General features: G+C 43.1%; 1 protein-coding gene across 1 annotated transcript; it reads left to right on the plus strand.

The window, feature by feature from the left end:
• The first annotated feature begins 3625 nt into the window (after positions 1-3625).
• On the plus strand, positions 3626-5991 carry FOXL3 (forkhead box L3). Its single transcript, XM_055806588.1, has 3 exons — positions 3626-3777; positions 4553-4721; positions 5074-5991. Exons 1-3 carry the CDS (start codon positions 3671-3673, stop codon positions 5551-5553), a joined length of 756 nt encoding a protein of 251 aa, XP_055662563.1. The 5' UTR covers positions 3626-3670; the 3' UTR covers positions 5554-5991.
• Positions 5992-26629: the final 20638 nt, after the last annotated feature.

Raw genomic sequence — 26629 nt, forward strand, 5'->3', positions numbered from 1 at the left:
TGAATGTCAGAAGATCCGTGACACAGGGTCTCAGGTGCCACCACTGCCACGTACCCATCCAAGTCTGGGGAACTCTCCTTCTTATCCCATAGCAAAGCAACTAGGAAAGTAAGTACCACCACCTCCATTTCCCCACTCCTTTGTCTGCCAGAGCTACAGACCTTGTACTACAAAACAAGCAGTTTACTGGTGGTATAGACTACTGCTGAGTGATCCAATGCCTGCTGAAGGCCACCACTTGTTTCCACTGATTTAAGCCAGAAGAGGGTAGATTTAGATTGAATATAAGGAAGGAATTTTTTACCGTGAAGGTGGTGAGGTACTGGGACAGGCTGCCCAGAAGCTCTGGATGCCCGGTCACTGGAAATGTTCAAGGCCAGGTTGGATGCGGCTGTGAGCAGCCTGATCTAGTGAAACATGTCCCTGTCTGTGGCAGGGGCTTGGACTACATGATCTTTAAGAGGTCCCCTCCAACTCAAATAATTCTATGATTCTATGATAAATTTTCAAGGTTTGGGATAAAGTCCTAAACCACAACCAGCTCTGGCTCCCAGTCAGTGGAGAGCAGGAGAAGCCATGCTGCTGAGACACCTGTCTGCACCAGTAAGATGGACTGGGGTGTCAGCATGCAGTCCCAGACAGCAATATTCACTGTTATTCCAAGGAGCTATAATGATCAGTAATTCAGCCCTGTTTGGATTTATGACCAGTCTGAATTTCATGTACAATTTTCATAATCTGTGTCATAATTACAAAAATCGCAAATAAGTTTTTAATATCAATGTTAAAAAAGATAGGCAGATCCTTCACAGCATTTTTATTGCCTATTTACAATCTCAAATCAAATGGTTTACAACTTTGTGTTCTGAAAATATACAGCATAAGAAAACACTAGCCTGGCAAAATTATGCTTTTATGATAATGACAGGGATGAGTTATAGTTACTCTAGTTAAACTATAATGGCTGCACAGATGCTAGGAAAAAGCTATTGTACAACATGGTTTGCTACCATAAGCATGGCACCTGCTAGCTCCACCATGGTACATATACAGCACGATAACATTTCTCTATGAATATTATCCTCAAAGAATATAATCGGACCATAAACATTCACCTGGGGATAAAATATGGGTATTCAGGCTTTAAAAAATACCTTGAGCAATACTCATCCAGTTTTGCATACCTGGATTTCAGAAGCAAGTTTATGAGAGGTAATACGTAATGTGTTTCTGATCTTGCAGGACTCAGAAATGGTCTGTGTTCTTATTATAGTTTATATGAATTTGCCGGAGGTGAATTTATTGATATTTACAAAGCCAGAAACCAAATCCTCCAGCCCACTGCTGGCTATGAGGAAATAATATTTATCCACAGATTATGTGTTACACAAACAGGGGCGGCAGGGGTTTGCTACGTGTCATGCCAAGCTGCCCCAGCACCCACCTATGGTCCCACTCACTCCTGAGATGCTGCTCAAGGACACCAGCACTGGGTATTACGACCTACCTCCCTTTGCTGAATTTAGTCTCACAAACTAGCCACTGAGGCAGAAATTTAATCTCAGCGTTATTTTCCAATGACATGGGTGAGGAGAACAGTGACCATGAGCTCTTGCACCGATAGTAGACCCAGCCACCAGTGGTAATGCATGTCACAGATATGCTGGACATGGGTGAGCTGATTGCACTCACCACAGCAAGAAAATACAGGAATTGAGGTAAATAACATTGCTAAATGGTATTTTACATTTACAATCATTTTTTCTAATTCCCGTTACAGAAAACTTTACCTATCATGTACTGTCAGTAAATATGTGAGGATTTTGGTGAAAGTGTATCGTCTGACTTCCTCAGCAGGGCAATTTTCATAAATAGAATATGAAAAACTGAAAAAAGGGCACCAACAGGTGGTGTAAAATCAGAGTCAACTAAAGCAGTTCTGCTTTTTAAAATTTGTTATAAAGCAGAAGCGAGACTGTTTGAACTATTGGAATTTCAGTGAGGTCAAACACCTCCAAAGGGAAGGACCACTGCTAAAAGCCGAAGTGGACATTTAGTTGTGCCTCAAGGATCGTGGGTTTAGCGAGGGAAAATCTTCCCAAGTCTGCAGCCCAGCTTCTCCTTTGCTTTCAACCTTCTAGTCCAGCTGGACAGAGTATGAAGATCAGACATTACATATTTCATTCTCCACCACTGAATCTGCTCTATCTTACCCAGTATTAAAGCCCTGCTAATGCCTTAGGCAGCAGTAGCTGACCCTTTGTATTAAGACCTCCTCTGCAGTGGATTCCTCATACATATGTCTATTGATGTATTTTAGAGTGGAGATAATTTTTATTTTGGGTACTGGCTTTGGCTTCATATTTTCAAGAAAACACCTCTTATATCTATCTCTTCATGACGTATATTTCCCCTACTCCTTACTATAATGTACTGTTATATTCCACAGAAAAATCTCTCTTCTGTCCATCTTTGTTAAAACTCCAGAGCCACTTAAGCATCACTTTAAAGGGCTCTTTATCACTCGGATGCATTTTCCCTTAATTGTATCCTTTAACTCCAAGAGGGGTTTGGGGACATACTTTGTATGAAAGATGCTAACTCTCTGCACACCAATTTGCTTTCTCTTTTCCAATACTCATTTTCTCCTGGGGCTAGTTCCTGGGACAGAGCTGTCTTCAAATAATTTAATTATCATGTGGCACACACCTTTTTAGTCCCCCCCATGAAATGGTGTGTGATGCCTTTGGTTTACATCACTTGTTGGAAAACACTCCAAAGCATTGAAAAACTATTAAATTGTTACAGTATTGGATGCCAACACACAGGGCTATTAGTCTAATTCATCCTTCAGATCAAAGCCCACACAGGCAGCTCTCCTGCCTACAGCTATTTTCCTTTTACTTTCCTGCTTGACAGTAGTCCCTCATATCCCTCTGTTCTACTTTCTTTGAACATACACATTTTCCTTTAGTCATGGAAATATAATTTATGTCTATTATACTGTATTATAGATTGCAGATCAGGACAAGCATGCATTACTGCCTGGAACGTCTGTTTATTGTACGTCGGGTTTCTAAAAATAAATAAATAAGAAAGCCACCCTGCTTCGATGGGGAGAGAAAAATACGAAGGGGGAGGACTCGGGGGCTGGGGGGAACTACACTCCATTCTCAAAGTTTAATTTCCAAGTAGAGACCTTGAAGCATGATTTATTAACATCATGCTGTTTGCTTTTGTCACGTTGTGGATGCGGTGGGGGGAGCGCTGGCCCCTCTCCAGCCTGGACCACCCAGCGAGTTGAGCGCAGCTACCGGCACTGCACACCCCGGTTCAAAGGTTCACCCCCAATTCACCAGCTCCATCAGTCACCAGCCGCCTGGCTCCACCACCCCATTGGAGGCAACAGCAATAACAACAATAACACCACCCCCCCCTCCAAAAAAAAAAAAAATCATAACGGACGGGCTGCTTGGGATGCAAGAATTGCAAAAACAATCCCCACCCCATCACGGAGAGTATGTGAGCACAGAGGAGAGGGAGCGTGAGGAGGGGGGAGAGAGGGAACGAGACAGACAGAGGGGAGGGAAGAAGGGAGGAGGGAGTCCAAGCTCTGAGAAACATCACTCCATCTCTCTCACTACACAGGAGCTGAGCAAGGAGCAGGACGATGTTTGACAACACGCAGTACCCCTATAACTGCTTTAATTATGACGGGGATGATTATCCTACCTGTAGTTCTGACGAAGAGAAAAAATTCACCAGACCAGCATACAGGTAAGATGAAGTTTTTCCAAGTCCCCCGTCTCTGGGGAGGTTTCTGAGCTCTGGGACAGTGGGATCACAGCTCCTGGGAGAGCCTGGGACCTCTCCCCAGGTGTACACGGTGGGTCTGGCCCTGGTGCAGGCACCCCAGCCTGCAGATTTTCCCCCCTCTCCGTGTTTGAGGTGCTCATGATTTATTTCTTCCCATGCGAGGTCACAGCAACTCTGGCATGCCGCTGAGCCACCAGATCTCAGGTGGTCTCCTCTGACCCCCAGGAGCTCTGGGAGAAGGGGAATTAGATGTGCGGTGTGCCCATGGGCGAATGGGGTGCAGATGGTCCCCGGTGCGGTGGGAGGACGCGCAGTGTAGGTGCTCACAGGGCACTTGAGCTCCTTCCCACAAGCAGGCAAGGTCTCCACTGGCACTGGCGCTGAGCCTGGGCTGTCTCACTGCAGCCTGCCAGCTCAGGGAAACTTTTCTGATGGGATTGGAGAGGTGGGTAATCTTGCTGTAACCCTCCTGTATCCAAGCACTTTGCACGGAGTGCCAGGGCAGACATCCCCGCCGGGACTCAATTGCCTGGAAGTAACGCCTGCATTTGTCCCGGGGGCTGGGGGCGTTGGGGCAGTGGCCCCATGTGGGGCTTACCTCTGCGACATCTCTGGCCAGGGTGCAGATCCACTGGGAGAACTTATGGAAGCAAGATATAAGCACACATGTATCCATGTGATCCTAAAAACTGAGTATGTAAGGCGACGGTGTAACAGCAAATTTTCCTTTTTTCAGCTACATTGCCTTAATTGCAATGGCCATCCAGCAAAGTCCTTCAAATAAAGTCACCCTCTCTGGCATTTATGACTTTATAATGAAGAAATTTCCTTACTACAGATCAAATCAAAGAGCCTGGCAGAACTCCATCCGACATAACTTATCACTTAACAGTTGTTTTGTAAAGGTAAGATCAGTTACTGTGTATTTACATACGCACTGTGCATGGCTAAAAAAAATATGTGCAGAAATAATCTCATCACTAGAAAAGAAGAGAAACAAACAGCTGAGCTGCGAATCACTTAAAATCTCTCTGAGTTGTCAATTATAGAGATGAAGAGTATATCTGTGTCTGATGCATGCTAATAGATAACAAATTGAAGAGGATGGAGTTTACATCCAATTCATGTAATGAAAAAGAATAGGCTTAAAAGTCTTGTCATATGTGTTTACACCATCTTGAATGTAAACGAATGCAGATGTTAAGCAGCAGCATCTGTAACACATACAAATACTGAACTGCCTTTAAATAAATACAGGTTCCCAGAACAGAAGGGAATGAGAAGGGGAAAGGAAACTATTGGAGCTTTGCAACGGGATGCGAATCCATGCTGGATCTCTTTGAAAATGGGAATTACAGGCGAAGGCGAAGGAGGAGGAACGTGAAGAGGGAACATAAGGAGCAGAGGTCAAGCAGAGGGAAAAGTCCTTCATCCCCCAATATGCCTTCTACGGACTCTGCTTTAAACATTTCCTCTTCTGAAAGTAAACACGAAAGAATTGAATCGGGCCCAAGGCTACTGGAGCCTCGTGGGTTTGCTCCAAACAGCGTGACCAACAGGCAGAGCCTAAGCAATTCCACCTTAGCAAAATCGGATTCTGAAATTAAGTTCAGCATTGATTACATCCTTTCAGCCCCCGACCCTTTGCCTGTCCTGAGATCTCAGTATAACATGCATGAAAACAAGTATCATCTACTGGAGGCCCAGCAAATTAATCTACAGTTCTGGACAATGTGATGTTACTTATTCGTGGTGACAAAGTCTGAGTTGCAGCGTATCCAGTAGCCTTGTGTCACTGAAAATCAGCCACCTGCCTCCTCGTTTTCTTCCCGAGCAGCACTCAGAAAGGGTTACCGGTTCAACAGCTGATACTCTCTCTGTGCCCAAAGAACTTTGCTGAGGTTAAAGCACGAATGAGTTACCAATACCAGTTTTCACTGTGCTGAAATTCATGAAATTCTAGCTTTGTTTTCTAAACTGTCGTGGACATCATTGAACATCACAAAGAATTTCCTTTCTCAAGCAGAATCCGACAGAAGAGACTTGCTTATCACCCTTGGCTTTATTAAAGACAAAGTGAATTTGATTCCACTTTCATTGGTGGAAATTGGGATTAATTCCACTGAAGTATATAGGTCAGGAGTTAAGCTGATCTAAAACAGTGTAATTCTGTCAATTTACACTGGCTGAGAATGTAAGGGGCAGGGGGGTGGGGTGGGGGGGGGTGGGCTTTGTTTGCTTAAAAGTAATCAAAGAAAATCACTCTGTCTTCCCTTTTTTTTTTAACATCATGTTTCAAACTGTTTTGCAGCTTTAATTCATCATTAATTAGAAAATGCAGTTATCAGTAAGTGTTAAAAGTATATTTTTTATTGATATTCAGGGCAGAGTTGTTTAAACTGTTGAAGTAAAGTTGTGTCCAGAATAATTTTAAGCAAGCTAATTGCAGGGCTGTTAAAGTCTGGTAGACTTTGACGGGTAGTGTGACAGAGGCACAGGGCCACTTAATGCCTTGGTTTTTTAAAAAAATTAACAACTTCTCCCCTTGTACTATCAGAAAGCTTCCTGAGATGCTGCAGGAAAGTCCTTGAACATATTTCATTTAACAAGCATGGAGGGAGACCCAGCTTTGCAAGAAGCTGTATCCAGTGTTGACCAAAGCTGGAATTCCACCTACCTGCTTTGAGACAAGTTGCATAATCCAATTAAATAGATTTTTATTGATCCCTCTTGCAAGCAATTACCAAAGTGGTACTTGATACAATTTCAGCAAAGCTGGTGAGATTTATAATTTCCAGATAGCAATGTTAGAACATCAGCTCCATTTCTAAAGCAAGCCATTTCACTACCATTTACATGCGGTGGGATATTTCAGAACAAAACCTGATGGACAATGATGAACTGTAACGAGCATTTAAGAACTTGCTTTTATGCAGCCTGTTCCCAATGAATTGCTTCCCAGTACCTAACGGCAGCATTAGTAAAGACTCCACAAAATCTTGGTTTTGGCTTGGCTACTACAGTCTTCACCTACTGCAGATAAAAAAGACAGGGATTCTGGTGGTTTTAAGCAATTATATACAGAGAGATAAAATTATCTTTGCAACATGAACTAAAGGTAAATGAAGGTATATGAGATAAGATTAAGCAAAATTGTGCTAGAGGTATGCTCAGGCATGACTTGAATTTTTATGCAGAAGCTTTGACATTTCACTAAGTTATTTTACATTGTGTCTAATATATACTGTACATTTATACTATATATTCTTATATATTGTTATTGAGAAAGGGAGCAATATCACTGCACTTATATGTTGTAAAAATGCGTGATGTATGTTGTCATGATGCTGAAACTCCTGCCATATACTTAAAATTTACCATCAGTGGTATTTCACACTGATTGGTAATAAATGCCCATTTTTTGGAAAACTATAAAACTTTCTATCTTCAGGCATTTCCACAGCATGCAAAAGTCTTTGCTTCTTCTTCAGAAGAGACAAAATGGAAAATTATGTCAGTTATATCACCGCATGTCTTCCAGACTTTGAAGAGATGATTTCTTGTGACCAAATTCTGCCTTCAAATGGGAGCGTTCAATTCTCTGTGAATCGATGGTTATTCTCGGTGATTATCTGAAAGCAAAATTTGACTTATTAAACCTGATTGATCTGCTGTTTACATTGACGTTAGAAAAAGAAGAAAAGCCCTGGGGTCACTGGACAGATGGATTCTCATTTGAAGAGAGACGAGAATTTGCTCCTTTAGTATTTATGCTCGGTAGTAAATAGGTATGGGAAGAGCATGTCCTCATTTAGTGCTTCAATGTATGCATGCACTCACATGTGGGTTGGTATGTGTGCACCTCTAGGATCCTACCTGCATTTATATATTCATGCCTTATATGCAGATTTTTTTCTTGATTGTTTTAAACATGGCAATGCTGCTGTTAGCCCGATAGTTATAGTACACATCTGCAGTATATTTGAAATATATATTTTTTGCTGTGAAATGCATGAACATCATTATTACTATGTGTTCTTTGTTAATGGTGTTAGCAAACGGTAACTCAGTGACAGCCAAAGTTCCTACTAAGCAACACCTCACCCAGGTGAACACAGTGGGCTGCTGAGACCACTGGAGATACAGTTGTGGCTACTAAGCAATATAGGATTAATGCATTAGTAAAGGCAGAAATACACCCAGGTGGATTTACAGCAGAGATTCAAAACCATTTGCAGCAAGATGAATTAATATTCACAAATAGCCATGTCCTTTGCTCACAGTAAAGTGCCTGCTAGGAGAGACTGTCATACTTGAGTTTCCCTAACATATAATCAAAGAAATTTGTGTACAAATAGGTGTTAACATTTGTTTTGCAAAGGATATCAATCATATTTCAAAAAATGAAGGGACATATTTCAATTTACCCAGTATATTATATTCTGACGACTCCAGAAAGGTTTCCAGCAGTTAAAGTGAATGGCATTTAATATAGAACAACATAACAGGGGTGAGGGCTAGACGTGACCTTATTCAAATGTCGTAGCCATTACAAAGCCATTCCCAATGTAATTATAATTAAATACTTTATGCCTTTCTTGCAAATCCTCTGATCGATCATTGATATTAACATTAATATTGTATTACCCCCGAGCAAATGTCTCCCACACAAGCGTTATGGATCACCAGGTTTCCATTAAAGAAGTTGTGAGCTATTGCCGTATGCTGGTCGTGGATAAATTTACGTAAATTACCTTTTCTCAGGGAAGGGGGAGAAAAATCTAGGGTTTTTTTTCTCTTTTTATCCCTGCACTCTGAGTCTAGAGCTATTTCTTCAGCTCCATCACAGCCTGTCAGCCACTTACATAAAGCCATAATGAAAGAAAAAAGAAAATCTCACAGGAACGTCCCTCCTTGCCCTGTGTTGAAGCAGGTGAATATTCTCCAGACGTAGCTGGTTTGGTACATGGGTTAAAAGCTGAGCTGAAGCCAGGGCTGAGCCGGGCAGGGCAGGGGTCTGCGTGCCACCACGGCCATCACCGGGCTGGTTAGGCAGTGCGCAGCAGCCAAAGTGAGAAAAAGTCTTGGTGTTTGGCTCAGTCCCTCCTCTCGAGGGGTCTTTCTGACTTCAAAGAGAGACCCAGAATGAGCCATGGAGTTCCTAACCCCAAAAGAGGTGCTTCCCCCGGGGGGCTGACACTGCCTGTCCCAAGCCTGGGGTGAGGCAGGCGCCGGGAGCAGCTCCTCCCTGCCAGGCTGGTGGACAAGGCAGGGGGAGAACAAGCCTTTTGTCCTCTCCCGTTCAGGATCATAAATACCTTTGCAAAGGAAAGATGAAAGGTTCCTTTCTGGGGAGAAGCTAGGCTCGGCCTCACTAAGGGATCCTGGGGTGTTTTGTTTATTTACCCTTTAAAGGAAGGCTTCCTATGATGAAACAAAGATTTTGATGGAGCTACGCCAGGTTATTCTGCAGTGATTTGACTTCTAATGATTTATTTTCTTAGGCTTTTGTCGTTGGTGTCATGGAAGTGTTTTTTCGCACAGCAAGGTGATACTCTGCCTTAGAATGAAATTCAAAGTACTTGGGCTACAATGCAGCAAATTTTTTCCCCACCACCAGCAAAGAGAGGTCAGATAACATCCAACACAGGCCAGTGGCTGACCTCACCTATGGGAAGCTCTCCCTCAGCTGAACCTCCTCCTCATCATGGGAGTGTTCATGCAAATCAGGAGAGCTGAAAACAACCTTTTCTTTGTCAGGAAAGCCAAGTTCCCCTATTTTTCTGCCAATCAGATAGATCTTATTAGGTGAGACCCATTAACTCCCCTTATAAACAGAAGCTGTGTTCAAGGAGCATTTGAAGGTCACACCATGCTGGGGAGCTGACTCTCCCCGTGCCTTTGCCTTTTGTGCTCCATCTTGTTTGGACTGCAACAGCCTTCCTCAGCCACACAGCAGGTTGCTCCTCAGCTACCTTGCAGAGTGATCTGCATGCTCCCTTGAAGCTAAATCAAGATTTTTGCACCATTTTCTGGTCACAGGGGGGGGTCCTTTTGGGTAGCAATTGCCTGTTCAAGTCCAAATCTTGTGTGTCTCTTCCAAGGGGGCTGGAGGGACAAGCCTTGGGGGACAATCTCTGCGGCTTCCAGTAGTAGAGAGCTGGCTGGGACTGTGTGAATGGTACAGTGCAAGGGCCCCTGGGGTTGTGTGTCAGGTCTGTGTACTCTAAATTGAAGGCGGCATCTTCCCATCATCCCACCACGCTCAGGCAAAAGAGGGAACCTAGCCCACATGCCCCTAAGCAAACAGGGCTTTGATCTTCACCTCTGGCAGCGTAACAGAAATCCCTGTCCATGATCAGCATTTCAGACCCCAAACCCCAGACATGGCAATGCTGTGCTGTTCATTCCAGCTGGCCTCTCCCCTCTCCGTCTCCTCTGGGGCATGTTCTCCTTCCTACTGTGAGGGTGTAAATCCTTGCAAATCCATTAACTTTGGTACAATTACTTTTGGAAATGAAATACCACGTGTGAAACTGAACTTTGCATATTATACCCAATGCCTCTACTCACATATTCTACCAAACTGTGCCAGCAGCTCATCTCCTAGATAGCATTCTCAGAGCAACAGATTGTCCTGCCTCTTTTTTGTGCCTTGGCATCCAGCTTGTAATTCCTTTCTCCAGAACATGGGCACCATATGCACTGCAATGCACAAAGAACCTAGTACATACCCTCTGTCTGTCTCTGGGAATGTCTTGCTTATTGCACTTAGGGTCATTAAATTAAAGAACAGGGTAGGTCCAAGTCCTATGGAACTTGCACTGGAATTTTTTTACCCAGAGAGCTAACATAAAATAACAAAGTAAATTGTGCTCCCTCCCACCCTAGCTGCAATGGTTGGAGGCAAATCCAACTGTGAGAATTTTGCCTGAGAAAGAACTGCCGGATTTCTCCCACTGTGAAATCCAGCTGTTAATTCAAACAGAAGGGATGGACCTGACCAGATAGGCCAACTGGCTTGTTTCCATCCTGAAGTCCATTGTGTTCCACAAGTTCCTAAATTTATGGTCGTGAAGGTCTTCCAAGCCCTGTACCGAAGTATGGCATGCAATGTTTTTGTTACGGAATGTGGGCTGCAAAGGAAAAACAAGGTTTGCATTTATCTTTCACATGAAGATCCTGGAATCTCTCAGGATAAACAGGCTAAATTAGGAATCAAAATAGACCATGTTTCTCACCATAACTATGAAACTGAAAATAGCACTTGCAGAGTACTGTCAGAGAAGAAAACTAAAAGTTGCAGTAAGCCCAGCCAACTTTCCTTTTGTCATGAGTGTTTCTCTGTGTGTTCATCATAGCAGGGCTCGGCAGTGGTCAGCAGCAGGAGCAACCTTTCATCTTTCAGGGGCTGTTGTTCTGCTGGGGTATTTCAGAAAGAAGTTTTTGTGCTTCAGAACTGACCTCCTGATCTCCACCATCAGCATTTACATTAGGCACATACTGTCTTGTCTTGCTCTGAGCAGGTTGGAAATGAGACACTGAAATGCTCTTTGACTTGTCAGCCTGGACGGTGCAGCTCGGTGCAGATTCCTTGTTGCTGCAGCTCCACAAACTAAAAACTGTTCTGCACCGAAGCTGCTGCCTCTTCGGTCTTTGTTGAAGACATGGTAAAGACTCAATAGGCTTGGAAGCTTGCTCAATTTTCATAGTGATATCAGTGGTTCTAATTAAAAAAAATTAGGCTTCCTGAAATTTCCACAGCTACAAGAATGCTACTCTTACCCTCAGTGATTAAAACCTTTCATTAGTAGTAGCACTTGGCCTTACAGCCCCGTATATGCAGGTCTAATTGCCCCCCTGAAACTGCAGTTTCCATAGCTGCTAACTGTGAAACACTGCCATGTTTTCCTTTGTCCAGGAAAAAAATTAGGATGGAATCAACTTTCCCTTTGAGCCCAAAGGCTCTGCTGACCATTAGCCATCTGTCCCAAGCAAGATCTGCTCTAGCTGAAAATCCTTTTTGCAGTTTCATGCCACAGATATTTATTCCTACAACAAAATTGCTCCCTGTCTTCCCCACTCTGCCTTGAGGCGCTACACTGTACTAGTATTGACTGCAAGCAGCATCCTCTGCTGCCATCCTCTCCTTCCAGCACAGCCTCTCCAAGACTGGGAAAAAGAAGCAGCACTTCCCCTAAAAGTGAATGTGGAAAATAACAGGTGCAATGAGATGTGTTTTCTGATTAATCTGTCTCGAGTTTTTCTGAGGCTGAGGGCTATACGAGCAATTACCAGGCACTGGGAGGCATTTCAGTACTAATCAGCCCATAACTGGCTCCATGGGTTGAATCCTGACTCTCATGAAATGAATGGAAATTTTGCCATTGGGTTCAAGGGACCAAAACTTCATCTTCTGTTGCCAGGACCAGAGCTTAATCAGATTAAAGGACATGTGGACTGCAGAGAAAATTAAATACCTTCTAGCAGTTACTTGCTGTATCCTCAAGACAAAATAGCAGCTTGTTTCCACAGGTTTCTTTGGCTCTGTCTTTCAGCCAGACAAAATACTTCCTGAATTCAGTGGGAAACATGTCCAAATAGGGAAGAAGTTCCCCGAAGCCCAAGGGCTGTACACAGCAGAACCAGATGTTGGCATCTGGGGTGAGATTCCTGGTGCAAAGATGTCTGTATGTTCTTTGAGAGCACCTCTGTTCTGGGGCTGGTGTACACACTCGGATAAACAAGTTACACTAAGTGAATACCCAGACTTGGGATCTCAAATTTTCTTTCAACAGGAATCAGTCCCGAGATCTGCTGCAGTTTGGCAAAGGGATGACACTGCATTACTTCCTATTTTGTTTTGCTGTTGTTGAAATTACAGGAAAATAAATATTTTCAAGATGATACATTGTGTATCCCTAATAAATACCAAGGGCATTTAATATAAACTATGGACACATGGTTTGCTTTGTTGTTCTAAGTAACCATTTCCTTTTAACCAAATGAAAAGCTGGTGGTGCTGTGATGCTGCAGATTATAAATTAGCAGCTCTCATATGGTTTTGTGCAATTGTTTCTTGAAGAGCTTTAGGCTACCTCAGACAAAAAATTTCAAATAAAATGTGAATTCATTGAACTGTAACTTGTGGTATTAGATTTATAATAAACAAAGGTGGGTCACATAATCATGTCATGGAAAACAACATTTTAAAATTCAAGCAGCAAAATTTTAATCCAGTTTAGGTTCTGATCCTGAAGTCAAGAGGCAGCTTGGCTCTTTCTGCTTCCCAATGCATGAAACCAAACAAACCTAGACCGGGTGGAAAGCACACAGCCAGGCATGGACTTCCAAGCAGGTTTGCTGAGGTGGGAGAAGAGAAGACAGGTTTCTTGTCAGCCAGAGAAGAACTGACCCAAAGGCAGTAGCAGCCTGCTCCCGTGCCGGACCAGGATGGGTGGGTCAGGCGAAGAGAGGAGGGGGCCCAGTTCAGTCCTTCCAGAGCTTCCTCACTGCTGGTCCTCACCCAAGCTTGGGTGATCAGCTGGGGTAGAGCTGAGATGCCCCCCAGGGCAGCAGATTGCTTGGGGAACCTGCCTGATTTCCAGCTTCAGCTACTTGAAGGACAGATGTCAAAGTACCTCTATCCTCTGCCGATGCACACTTATCTTGACATGGCAGAGGTGGAGCTATTTTCTAGAAAAGATCCCCCTTGCCTTTAAGGCAACCTTATATCTGGGGTGGGAAACATACATTTTCGACAGGCATGGTCTCCTGTCTTGTTTCAGAAGGACACTTAGGACAAACTTCGCCACCCAAGGCACGTATACCCTGAAGACCATCCCTTAGCCCAGTCTCACCTGACTTCTCTCCCAGTAGTGGATGGAGGGAACAAGCCCCCTGAATGAAAACATGATGAAAACATGAAACAAGCCCTAGGCAATCCCCACCACCAGCAGCCTGCTTTCTCCAATGTCCCCTCCCATCAGGTGACAGCAGAAGGGACGCAGGGCTGCTGGGGAAGCCATGTGAGGAGCAGACCACTCCATCTCTGGAGAACACTGCCTAATTCATGCCTGGTTCTGAGTGCCTCGGGGAAAAATAGCAACACATTTTGCATGGTTGAAAACAGCACAGGATCTTCTCCTCGGGAGACATTTGCTGCCCACGTGCTGTGCAGTCCACACACCATCGCCACCCGTGATGGGGACAGGCAGTAGTGCTGGATGTGGGTACCACCAGGATGTCCACCGACACTGGCAGAGGAGGTTCTGTAGCAAAGCACTCTCACCTGAAACACTCCTTGTTTGATGGATGCGTGTTTGAGAGGAGGCTTAGTTCTTTTAGAGGATGTTTTGTAAGGCAAAATGAATAACCATGGCAGGTCTGTACTACAGCATCATAAAGCTGTAGCTTGCTACTTAACACCAGACATCCATTTCAGAAAGAAGAAATGAATATACCTTGATGTATAGGAACTTTTTTCTTTACCCCTAAGCCTGACTGAATCTGTACCATTTATACCATGACAACAGCATAAGCTGAATTTGGAGAGCAAAGACTATACTTAAGCTGCAAACCCAACTGCAATTTATTCCTGTAAGGAATACTCCTATTAGCAAGTGAGTTTTCTGTGTACTGGGCTCTACAGGCACGTGGGCATGTGTACAGCACATATGAAATTGATATCTCTGTCTTAATTCTGGGTTGCAATTACTGGAGCTGAAGTTTAAAATTTTTCCAACTGCCAAACTCACAAGCTAAATGACTGTATAGCTATCAAAATTGATTATCAGGCTTCCTGTTTCCTTGCTTGTGATCCAGTAATATTGACACTCAGTACAAGGAAATTGCAATCTGAAATACTAGTAGCAATAGCTGGAGGCAATTACAAAAGGAGTATTGCTGGTGGTGGCACATGGACTTCTATATTAGATTTAACCATACTGCGCTTATAATGCACTCGTTCGAGATAGCAGGAAATTCTATATTTCTTTTTTAAACTACAGCCAGGAAAACATTTTTGTTTGCTTCTGTATTTCAGCATTTTCTCTGGAACAGCCTAAGAAGAAAAACCTCCTGGTTCTAGAGATTCAGGTTTATTTTGTCTCCAGCATTGGCAATGCCTTGGGGCAAGTAAATTTATGTCTCTGTGTCTCCACAGCCCCATTTGCAAGGCAGTGCAGAGAGTTCACCTTTGCAAAGCATTGTGTCAGAAACACGCTATATCAGCAAGTTTATGTTATTGACCTTCTACATTCTCTTCATTTGCTGTCACCTTTCCTGTCTCTGGTTTAATGTTCTCTAGTGCTTGAACATTTCATCCATCCTGACACTGACCAGTTGCCACAGATCACTTTTGCAGAGGACCGAGTCGTGCATAAATGTATAAAAACTACCATCTCTCCCACTTTCACATGACTCCAGAAGTGGGAATTTTAAGAAAAACAAAAAAATACAAAGAGAACTGGGATCAGGTTACAAGAGTTGGAAATTTTGTTACCTTTTTAAAATAATCTTCTTGTTCCTCATTTTCAAGATGAGGCGAAGCATACCCTTGTCTCCAGCTACATACCAGAAACTTTCCGTCTTGCACCACATACTAACTCATGCTGCCACTTGCATTAGCAAACGTGTGCCACTATAGCAAGCAGAAGCATTTTACAGCCAGTTCTTTTCAAAAACCTTCCCCAAAACCCCACTTCTGCTGGCAATAAAAACAAGAAGAGAACCCCTGTAACTTCAAGAGGAATCTCTAGCATCAGTGATGATGATATTGCAAAGGGTTGTTGAACCACTCTCTTCAAAGGATCTCTATAATGGCAGGATATTCATTCAAATCCAAGGAGTCCATGCAGGAGCTTAAAATGATTTTGACACGGTGGATCCACCCTGGATGCAAAATCTCCTGGAGAACCCAGCTTGTCTCTTTTTGTGATATTCCGAACCTTTTCAGGGCAGTGAGGGTAGTATACCATATCCTAATTATACAGGCTCAACAAGAAGAACGCTTTGATTTTGCCTTCAGAGAAATTTCCCAGGCTGAAACCAGCTCATTATTTAGCATTTGCTACAAACCTAGTCTTGGTGCCATCCTGAAGTAATGATCCATGGCCGTCCGTTATGCAGAGGCTGAGAAAGAGTGGATTGTCATGGATCGTGGTTTCTCGACAGGCCAACCTTTTCAGAAGAGAAGTTCAGCAGAAGTGGAAAAGTTGTTTGGGTGTGTTTGTTGTTTTTTTTTTTAACTTGCCTGTGTGACTTGTGAGAAAAGAGCTTTTATTAATGAGCTCTGCCCTCCTCTGTCCTTCAGAAGTCCCCAGGGCTTTGCATGTATGACTAAGCCGCACCAAAAACTGGCTGTGAGTGTGAATAAAACAGATAAAACTGAACTGTAATTACAGAGATCTTCCACCTGCAAGCGCTGCTGAAGGTGTAAGGTAGCATCTGTTGGGGCTACCATAAGCCGTGATAAGGCTGCAGCACAGGACTGGGTCTCTGCAATGCCAGATGTTTGCAATTCAAACAAAAGCTTTGCTATAATGAACGCTGACTTTTAAGGCTTGGAAACCTTCTGTGAACCTTAAAAAAAATGAATATTTAAGAGAGTGAGGAAGCAAGCATGACAAAATAGGATGACAGTGATGTTTCTTAGTTAACTTTTCCTTCCTCCAAGTGGGACAGAGTGGAAATTCCACTGCTACCATGAGGTTTCTAGGGCAAAAATAAGAGACATTCAGAAAAGTTGAACAAATGTAACCAAATCTGTCAGTTTTCTCAAAGATTTCCATCTCAGTCTGTCTTTGATCATGACAAAGTGGAAGGCAAGTGTATCAGGCAATCCAGCAGGGCTGTCATACCTTCTCCGTGGCTTACGTGGAGCCAGACTGTGTTATAGTCAGCCAGGTGCTAATCCCCTTTTGCTTGCAATACAAAAGTTAATGGGAATTTCATGTTGATTAAATATGTGTAAAATGATGCTTGAAATGAAAACTCCCCAGTTAACTGACTTTTCATCACTAAAATCAGTTTTAAGTTGCATAATGTTTTTCTTGTTAAAATAATTAGTCCTCAGTCAGGTTAATTTGGAGGACTAGCTGGGTTATTTTAAATCAGTGTTATGCTTTATTCAAGAAGGCTCTTTTGTGTTTGTAATACTTCCAAAAAGTGATGCAGATAATTGCTTAATGCTTTGTCATTCTAATAGATAATCCCTCGGCATCTGAACAGTATTAATGGGAATAGAACTTGGCAAAACTACCTGTAATTTCCCACAACCCCCTCCCCCAATCTTTTCCATGCCAAAGAGAGAACATCTCAGACAATGAGATATGCAAACTTTCTTCTTTTTTTGCCTGCAAATTGATCCTGAAATAAAATGCATTCCTCTGGCTGCCACTTTGATACTGCTTTTATGTCACTTTGGTTTTAATACATTACATTTTAGCTAGGTTTAACATCAGTCAATAGCTGCACCTTGGTTTCCTGAGATAAATAACTTTACTGAGCAGAATCAGGACCCAAGACTCATTTGTCCTTCATAAAGGTTTGTTTTGTTTGTTTAAATATTAGCATCCACAGCTGTGCAAAACAGACCTTTTTCATTAGTTGTTTGATCATGGTGGGAAAAGCTATTAATTTAGTCAGTTCCCTGCAATGAGCTCTGGGGTTGCTACCAAACCACGACCTGATGAAAACAATAAATGCTAGACTGTATTAACTGTAAAGGTTAATCCATAAATCAAAGGGAAATGTCAGATGCCTTTTAACATTGATTGAGATGTAATTTGGTGTTGGTAGTGATATGTTTGTTACATAAATTCACAAATGCACTCAATTCCTGTTAGGAGTCCAGGTCTTTGAAACTTAAACAAATTAAGTAGGTTGTTTTATTTATATAACCATATAAAGATTGATTACCTCATTCTGTTTAGGTTATGATATATCACCAATTTTAAAACAAGTGAATATTAATATCCAGATCTTCTTCCAGGGTACATTTGACTTGCTGTGAAATTGAATACACTGATCCTTTTGCTGAAACTGTACCATTACCTTAAGTGTATTTAAGGCAGTTGTTCCTTTTAATTTTTGGTTTTGATTCATGTTTTTCAAATTACAGCGTAAGAATTAGCCTTTGTATAAATGTACTCTGAAGTATAGAACATATTTTCTATATTATGGGTACATCATATTTGAATATAAAATACAAAACAACAAATATGAGGAAGAAATGCCACAAATTAGATCAGAACGGAATACAGTAACTGACGCTAAAGCAGCAAGGAAAAGAACAGTACTGTCATTCATAGAAATGCTTTTTTCCACTATTCTACATGAAAAAACCGTGAGGCCAGGGGATTCTTCACTCGGCACAAATGAGAATCAGGTCACCAGACTTCAGAATGTAAAATACCTTTCTAGCTTTATCTATCCAAGGAAATTGCAAAAGAAAGTCCTCAAGGACAGAAGCATCACTCCCGGGTGGCTGTTAGCCACAAATAGAAGCTGCTGAGCTTTTTCCCTAGCTGCTGCTGGGGCGGGCGGTGTGCTGAAGGGAGCCAGAGCTGGGAGCTCTCTGCGCTTCCCAAAACCGCCAAGTCTCCCATCCTGCTTCTTCTTAGAGAGAATCAGAAATGGTACAGTTTAACAGGGTAATCACTGCAAGAAGTCCGTGGGAGCAGCACTTTAAAGGCAGTCAGGTAGAAGATCACAGTCATTTTCTTCTGATTAATTCAGCAGAGCCAACAGTGGGAATGTTTTCTCCCAAATTCCTGAAGGGCATCGATCCAAACAGGTACCCAGATCACTGCCAGTGAGATTAAGATGTGTAAGGACACAAGAGTCGGTCAATTTAAAAATGCCCCAAAAGTTCCTCATTCTGCAGTAACAGGGTGCTGTGGAGCCCGGCAGTGGCAGCCGAGTGCTTCAGCAGTGGGGGTGGGCTGGGCAGCACCTTCCCACGTGGATGCACCAGGTACCTTCATACAGCTTTGAGCTCCGAGCCACTGCCTGGTCAACATTAAAAAGGAGATCTGGTCTGTCTCCCTCTGTGCACACAAGTGACAATGAGAGAAAACACGTTCCTTCCTTACCTAGTTTTCGTATTTGCTTTCAAATCCTTCATGAATGTAATGAGATGTTCACTAAAATTTCCCTTACTTCCAGCAGATCTTGACCTATATATAAAATTTTAGGTGGGAAATTCCAGGACACATGTGAATCCCCCTTTGCAACTCCCGCTGCCCTTTGCAGCGGTGCATAGGCTGTGATGGGCACGGATCAGACGCCTGGGTTAAAGGGCAGCAAATAAAGGCGAAATCCTCACGCTCCGCTGGCTGCATCTTCTGCTTCTGCCCTTCCATGGCAGCTTCCTGTGGAGGCTGAAAGAGCTGGGGGAACAGCAGAAAGCATGGGGATGAAGGGTGGTGTGCTCCGACATCGTGCTGGGGCTCTGCAGGCGGGTGGGAGATCTGCAGGCTGCTCAGCCCTGGGGACAGCCTGCTGCGCCTGTCTACATCGGGTCCTCAGGAGAGGGCAGAGAAGGAAAGATGCGGAAGGAGATTAAGACCACCCTGACCTCCAACCAACTCCCATGGCTCTGCGTTTGGTCCTCAGAAGGAAGCAGCAAATGTCTTTGTAATGTGAAGCGATGCAGCCAAACAGGCACCACAGATCCCGGTGCAGGAATTCTGATAAACATTGCCCTGCGTTTTGCTGGGAAGAGCAAATCTCTACGCTAACATAAATCCGTCTCTCTGTCCACGCTCTGTCTGGAGCTTTCTTTTATTACTGGCTTTTTCACTTAATGTAAAGTTACAATTTGCAGAATTTTCAGCTACATTTGTCCTATTTATATGCAGCACTCTAATCAAATGTTCAATGCTCCTCACCTTCAAGGATGGAATCGTAATGAGTGTATAATGAGCTACTCCACAGCCACTATGTTCCCATGCCTTTTAAACTAGCGTCGACAACTCTGAAATCTTCTGTGTAGATTAGTGGAGCCCTGCTGATTCACATGGCTATTGTCTCTGGAAATAAATGAAAATCATATTAATATTCACAATGTCATTCACTCCTGTGCTAATTGGGGAAATTGCAAAATAAACTACAAAGACAAACACAGAAAGACATGTGGCTAGGGGAAATCTCAAAGACATGAATATTAAAGTGTTGGGTGGAGAAGGACCTCTGAAAACACCAACTTCTGAGAAATCTTCCTACAATCCAACTGCCACACAGATGAAATGCAGTGGTCAGCATTCTCACTAGTTATTACAGCCATGTTCTTGTTTTGTGGGCCAGTGCAAGTGGCAAGAATAACATGAACAGGGCAAGGAGGTCTGCAGAAGCTGAAGTCCCTTTATAGGTGGGAAGCAGAGCACCCCATGGGAACTGCGCTGCATCCCTACCCCATCACCATGGGTTTGACAGGCCACAGGCAGGTGTTATCAGACTTTCATAGCAGTCAGTTCAAGATAATGAAAAATTCTGTCCCTCTTGATCTTCAGGCCTGGATTACCGCAGGTGAAGCATTTTGATCACTACAATGTTTTGCTGAGGCTTTCCAAGTTAAATGCCACTGGGTGTTTTCTTTTCTTTGTTTTCTTTTCTTTGTTTTCTTTTTTTTTGTTTTGGGGAAACTGTTTCCTTGATTTCTCTGTCACTGATTCAAAGTTGGATTTTCTAGCTCAGGACTAGTAGAAAGTAGATTCCTTCTGTAAGGAGATATATCTATGTGCGTGTATATATATATATTTATATATATATACACACCCTATACATTGCTTACATTTGGCCACTCAAAAAGGAACTGTACCACAGACTACACAGTCATCCATGAACTAGTCCTGCTATCAATCTCACGCCAGACACCAAGAGTGATACCGTCTAGTTTGCTGAACCTGGTCTGCTGTGACCTCGTTTAATTTTGTGCAGAGCTCCCCATCCGAAGTTTTATGTGGTGTGGCAAAATCAGCATCAGCGGTGTGTGAAGATAAAGCACTGGCTTTTGCCCTACTGCTGTCATCTTGGGATGCTTGAATACAAATATCCAGAACATCTTCCCTTTAGAGCAAACCATGCATTCCTCTGTCTAGCTGAATTATTTTCTGTATTAAATAAATAAATGAGCAAAGAAAAAAAGCCACAAAAACCCCACACAGGAAAGAGAACAGAACACACAGATACAGAAGCTAGGAGCGGGAGGACCACTGATTTCTCATTTCTTTTTTATACCCTGATTACAGAAGGGTTGAACTGGATCTAAGTAATTATTAGGAGTTAAAAACAACTTGGATCTTTTTTTTTTTTTTTCTGTTTGCTAATTCTTTTCTCTGAGCTATTGTTTCCTGTCCACTACTGATGCCATCTGCAGCACCAAAGGCCAAAGCCAGACCAGGTGTGAGAGGGCACCAAAATGCTGAGGTCCAGCCCCTTTCTCCATGTCCAAATTCCATGCAGGGAGCAGGGTCCCTTCCCGCTTTCATATGTCACAGCTACCACATGAAGCCCAAGGAATACTCAATAAATATGTGGAATGACTTCAAGGGAGGGGCTGAGCAGGTACTCAGTCCTTTAGCCTTATAGATGTTTTAGTTTTCATTTTAAACTAATTCCCATATACTAATAGATAGGGTCACATCCTGGCAGAGGTGCTTGTCTTTGCTGTGAGCAGAGCTTACTGGAGCCTTCCCACACCTCAGGTTCACTCTTTTCCCATATGCAAGCCTAAAGCACTGAAGACCTTTCTTTTCTTGCCAGCCAAGAAGTCCTCATAGAAGCCTGTCTTCACTCCTTGGGTGAAATGCTGTTTTCCAGCTAAGGGAAGCTATCTGAACTGAGATATTTAAGATACAATTCAATTAAATGAGTTTTAAAGTTCATCTGTATCTTAACCCATCCAAGGTCATGTCCCTTAACCCCTGGCTAGCCTCACAGAGAACTTCCAAAATCATCTGCTTAGTGGGGAAAAAATTCTGACTCAGTTTGATCTTGGTCGTCTCCTTGGCAGGAGACATATCCAGTCTCATCTGTTGTAATGTGCTCATCACTCGCCAGCACCGCAACCTGGTTAAGGCAGCAGTGCTGCAATCCCTGAGCAGAACTGACACATATAAATAAGGGACAGTTGTCACATGTGGTTACAGGAGGGCAGCAGAGAGGAGTTGCCTGCAGCAAGAACAGCCAGGCTGAGACAAACTCTCCCATTGTTTGGGGTCATCTGGTCTACAAACTGTTTCACATGAGAAAATTAGATTATGCCAAACCAACTTCTCTGGAGTATTGGGTTGTTGTTTTTTTGGTGTTTTTTTTAATCCAGCATTAAAAAGATGGAAGTAATCGTAAATCTGGAAGCAATCACACACACATCACTTAGAAATGCTCTGCCTCAGTGCAAGAGAAACAGAATGCATCAGTGCTGATTGGCTTGGGGTATCTCTCCCCCCCACAAGCCCATGTCCCATACAAATTAAATGTTTAATTAATTAGGCTCTAACTATGGTTAAAATTAGGAGAGCTGCAAGGATCTGTCCTCCTCCTTCAGACTAGTTCTCGGATTAAAAGCAGGGCTCCCAGTTTGGGCTCTCAGGGTCACTCCACATGGTTTGCATCTGCTGGGTTTGGGGTTTGAGCCAGACTGGTGGGGGGTGTGGGGCAGAATGGGGTGCCAGAGCAGGGGGCAACTGGTGGGAGCAGGCTGGAGGAAGGGGACACCGCTGTTAGCGTGCTCTGTGTGATGGATGAGCACAGCCAACTGCTCTCATGAGCCTGTGGTAAATCCCAAACTTGAATGAACAGAAACCGGACAAACCCCATCACAGTCCTCAAAGGAGCCTGTCTCCAGAGAGGGCCACTTGGGACATCCACTAGGTCCTTTACTCACACGTGGAGAAGTGGCAAAAGCCACATGCCCCACCTGAAGCCCCCACAGAGCCAGGGATGCATCACGGGCACCCATCTCCTCCACAATCCTCCTGGATCTGGGACACCATTTCCAGCTCCTCCACAGCTCTGCAAAGCAAAAAGCAAAGGCAACACTCCAGACAGGAAAAATTTAGGTTTGAGGGTGTTATCTTTTTCCCTTGGAGAGGCTGAAAACTCTTTACTCCTCCCAGGCTTTTGGGTTCGATTTTGACTGGGTGCAAAGCGGCTGCTGTGCAGCCCCGTTCACCTGAAAGGAATCAGCGTGGGGGTTTCAGGGCAGTATTCTTTTTAAGAAGCAGAGACAAGATCTCCATCTATCCATCCAAAGCACTGTCAGACTGTGGTATTAATCAGAAAACAATGGTTTTGGCAAGCCATTCTGTCAAGAAACAAAAGCAAACCTGGCCATTGAAGGCAAGGGGTGGGGGAAGCACACCAGAAAAGAAAACAATGGGGACATTCCGTAGTAACGGCAAAACCCCAAGTTTTCTGCCATATTCTGTTTTCCATAAATATTGGCCTCGCTTTAATGTAGAGCAGCCAAGGGCTGCTTGCATGAATTCAGCCTCCCTAACCAAGAGCTTTAACCAGCTATAAATAAAGTTACCATGACAGACAGCAACAATTATAAATTAACTGCACTCAGGTACATCCTAGCACCTTTCAACGAACTAGAAAACCAGGAAAGGCTGCTGAAAGGCACTTGCTGAAAGGCAAGCAACCAGCCCCTCGTTAAGTGTAGTGAGCAACATTCAGGGAACAGCCAGGGGAAGGATGGAGCGTTGCCTGCCTTACAGTATCCAACACTTCAGGAATCAAACCCAAAAACTAGTTACAACACCTGCAATTTTGTTCAAACCCTTGAGCTTGCCCAGGTCGACAGCTTCTCTGCATTTCGGGTTTTCTTCATTTGACATCTGGCTTTTGAGAATGAGGTGTGGCTCGGGATGTGTGTTAACACGTTTTGTCCCCCATAAATCCAGAGGGTTGAAGATGATGTTCTTATAATGAAAAGCTGAAACTGTCACATGATGACTCACCTGCTGGAGCTGGGGTGTTTTTATACATCAAATACAATGAGATTGGCATTGAGATCCAAGAGCTGGAAGGTCTGAGGTTGCCACAACCAAGTGGGATACTGGACATATATCATGAAGCCCCATGCACTGCTCCTTGGTTAGCAACCATGCTATCTCAAAGAGTACCAGGGGATGAACATCTACAAGTGAAGAACACCTCATTTTTAGCTTTGAACAGCAGGTATCAAGCAGTGACTTCCCAAAGCAGTGACTCAACATCATTAAGAGAAAGCGTCCACCCACCAGACCTCCAGGACTATTCCATCTGGGCAGTATGGCTGCCATACAAAGCTATAGGAAGGGACATCAGGGTTTGACCAGTCTTGCAACCTGTTATTCCACCCGATTTTTTAACATATGTAATCAGGAGCTGAAAAAAACCCCTTACATTTCACTCAAACAAAATATCCAGGTTAAAATCGACCATGAAATATTTAATTTCCATTATTCCTTGCTCCTTGAAGCACAAGCATGCTTAGTTCCATCTCTACATGAAAGTTCCAACCAAAATGTTGGAATCAAAGCAAAGCAAAATTTCATCTTGAGAATGTTGCAAAGCAAAGACTAGAGCATTATGAATTATTATTTTGAATTACTGTGAGCTATGATCTTCTCTTGGCTGAAGCACCTGAGACATTTGGTTTAATTTACAAGCCTGTCAGAGGGGCTCACATCCATATTTTTTTCTTTCTTGCTAATAAAATATTTGGCCACAAACATGCACCCAGTTCACATCCCAACACCTCACCAGCTTTGACCCTGTTTACCTCATGTGAGCTGATTCCTTCCTATATGAAGTGGGGATGGCTGGAGGCAGGAGAGATACCAAATAAGCAGAGTTTGTCATATTACCCCACAGCAAAAGGAACTACGATACATTATTTTAACTCTCCCACTGTGCCAGGGAACTTCAAAGTGCGTGACCTTGGTAATCATATGCTTTGGCACCCTGCCAGAAACAAGCGGAGTTTAAAGTCAAGTAATTGTTTCAATGCCTTTTTTTTTCTTTTTTCTTTTTTTTTTTTTTCTGTTTTGTTTTGTTTTGTTACTGGCATTGAACTCCTAATGTTGGTTTAACATACTTTTTGTCTCTAATATTAATATGTACAGATATTTACAGAAAAAACATGGCAAATTACGCTGGAAGGGAAGATGCTGGAATCACACTGCTGAAGTTCAGCTCATAAAGAGGAAAAAGCAGATCCTAATGTTATTTCAGCTGGATTAGCTGCTAAATTCACTACTAGCAGCTTTCTTTGCTGAGAACAGTAATGTTAGCCTGGTTGACGCTTCTGAGATCCTGGGATAACGCTGTCATTAATTGCAAGAAACTTTTTTCCAACTGAAAATCCGGACCAGAGTTTCTATCATGAACATCAAGGACTGTCATTGCAACCTACCTGACATCTAGCCTGAAGAAGAGTGATGCCCAGAGAAAGCAACAGCTCCTCTTGTTACCATGTATAGAAAGGGAAATACGTTTATTAATTGACTGCTCGCTAAGCTCATGCACAGTTTGGTATCTGGCAACCAAAAATAAATAATAAAACCAACTTGTAGTAAAAATCTCATCAGACTGACAGAGGAAGAGCTCAGGCTCGCGCTTAGGAGGCCAAGCCGTGGAGCACTGTGAAGTTTTTCCATGTAGATGTGCCAAGGACTGTGTTTGCCTCATACTTTTTTGCTGAAGAGCACAGTTCAAAAGGGTGAGTCTTGCTGTGATTAAAGCCCTATTATCGTTTGACAAGACTTGTGGCAGCCTTTCTTAGTAAATTGATGGGGTTTTGTGGTTGTTATAAGTACTCAGAGGGTTCCATGGATACATACGATAAAATAAAAGGAAAAACATTCAGCTTCCACCCCAAGCTTTGGGGGTGGGGAGCTGATTCAGGCAGAAGCGCAGCTGCTGGTTGGCAGAAGCAGTAACATGTGTCATAAAAAAAAGACACCACTGGAGTCATCAGGCAAGAGGAAGGTGAGGGCAGTAACACATGGTTTTGGCCGAATGGCTGTGCCTTCGGGTGTGGGTGGCCACCTGCTTTGGCTAAGCACTGACCAGCAGCTCTGACACGGAGGAACAAGCCAGCACAGCACAAGGTTGTTAGGGCGGCAATGATGCATGGACGACAGCACACATCTGTAGACAGGTAAACACAGGTTGGTAGAGAGGTTTTATTTTCCCAACCTATCCTTTTGCTCATCTGCACCTATAACTGGCTATAACACAGACATCTGCCTGCTTGAGAGATGGGAGGGTTTAGACAAACCCCATCTGGTCATTTTTCAAACAAGTCATTTACTATTTTTTCAACAAGTAAAACATAAATTATGGGACAAAAACTGTTCTGAAGTTTTTTCAATAAAAAAAAAAAGTAGTAATAGAGGCAAGGGAATAATTCTGATGAATTTCAAAACAGATTGTTTTAATGTTTCTTATATGAAAAGTTTTATTCTGAAAACTTTTGCAGTTTGTATTTTGATGCTTCCCCAAGCTAAACTCTTTGACTTCTTGTTTTGCAAGCGGTGGTTTTCTTTTCATAAAAATCACTTCACAAGCTTTGAGAAGGATAAACAGCCTGAAAATTAAAGACAACACTGTGTTTTCAGTCAAAGAAAACCATGCCTGGCTAACTAAAATGAAAAATTGGGGTGGGGTGGAGGGTATTCTGCTTCGTTTCATTCAAAAATTTCCACAAGCCTCTTTCACTTCAACCAACTTCTCCCCTAGCTTTGCTGGGTTTTTTTCCCAGTTTGGCCTCAGAACCACCACAGGTCCTTCATGCCCCACGTCTGTCAATGTGGGA

Source organism: Falco peregrinus, chromosome 5, assembly GCF_023634155.1.
Source record: "Falco peregrinus isolate bFalPer1 chromosome 5, bFalPer1.pri, whole genome shotgun sequence".
In the NCBI taxonomy this organism is placed as follows: domain Eukaryota; kingdom Metazoa; phylum Chordata; class Aves; order Falconiformes; family Falconidae; genus Falco; species Falco peregrinus.

Coding starts and splice junctions, on each gene's coding strand:
- FOXL3 (XM_055806588.1), top strand. CDS start 3,671: ATGTTTGACAACACGCAGTACCCCTATAACTGCTTTAATTATGACGGG. Junction 3,778..4,552: donor TTCACCAGACCAGCATACAG/GTAAGATGAAGT, acceptor TCCTTTTTTCAG/CTACATTGCCTTAATTGCAA. Junction 4,722..5,073: donor TTAACAGTTGTTTTGTAAAG/GTAAGATCAGTT, acceptor AAATAAATACAG/GTTCCCAGAACAGAAGGGAA.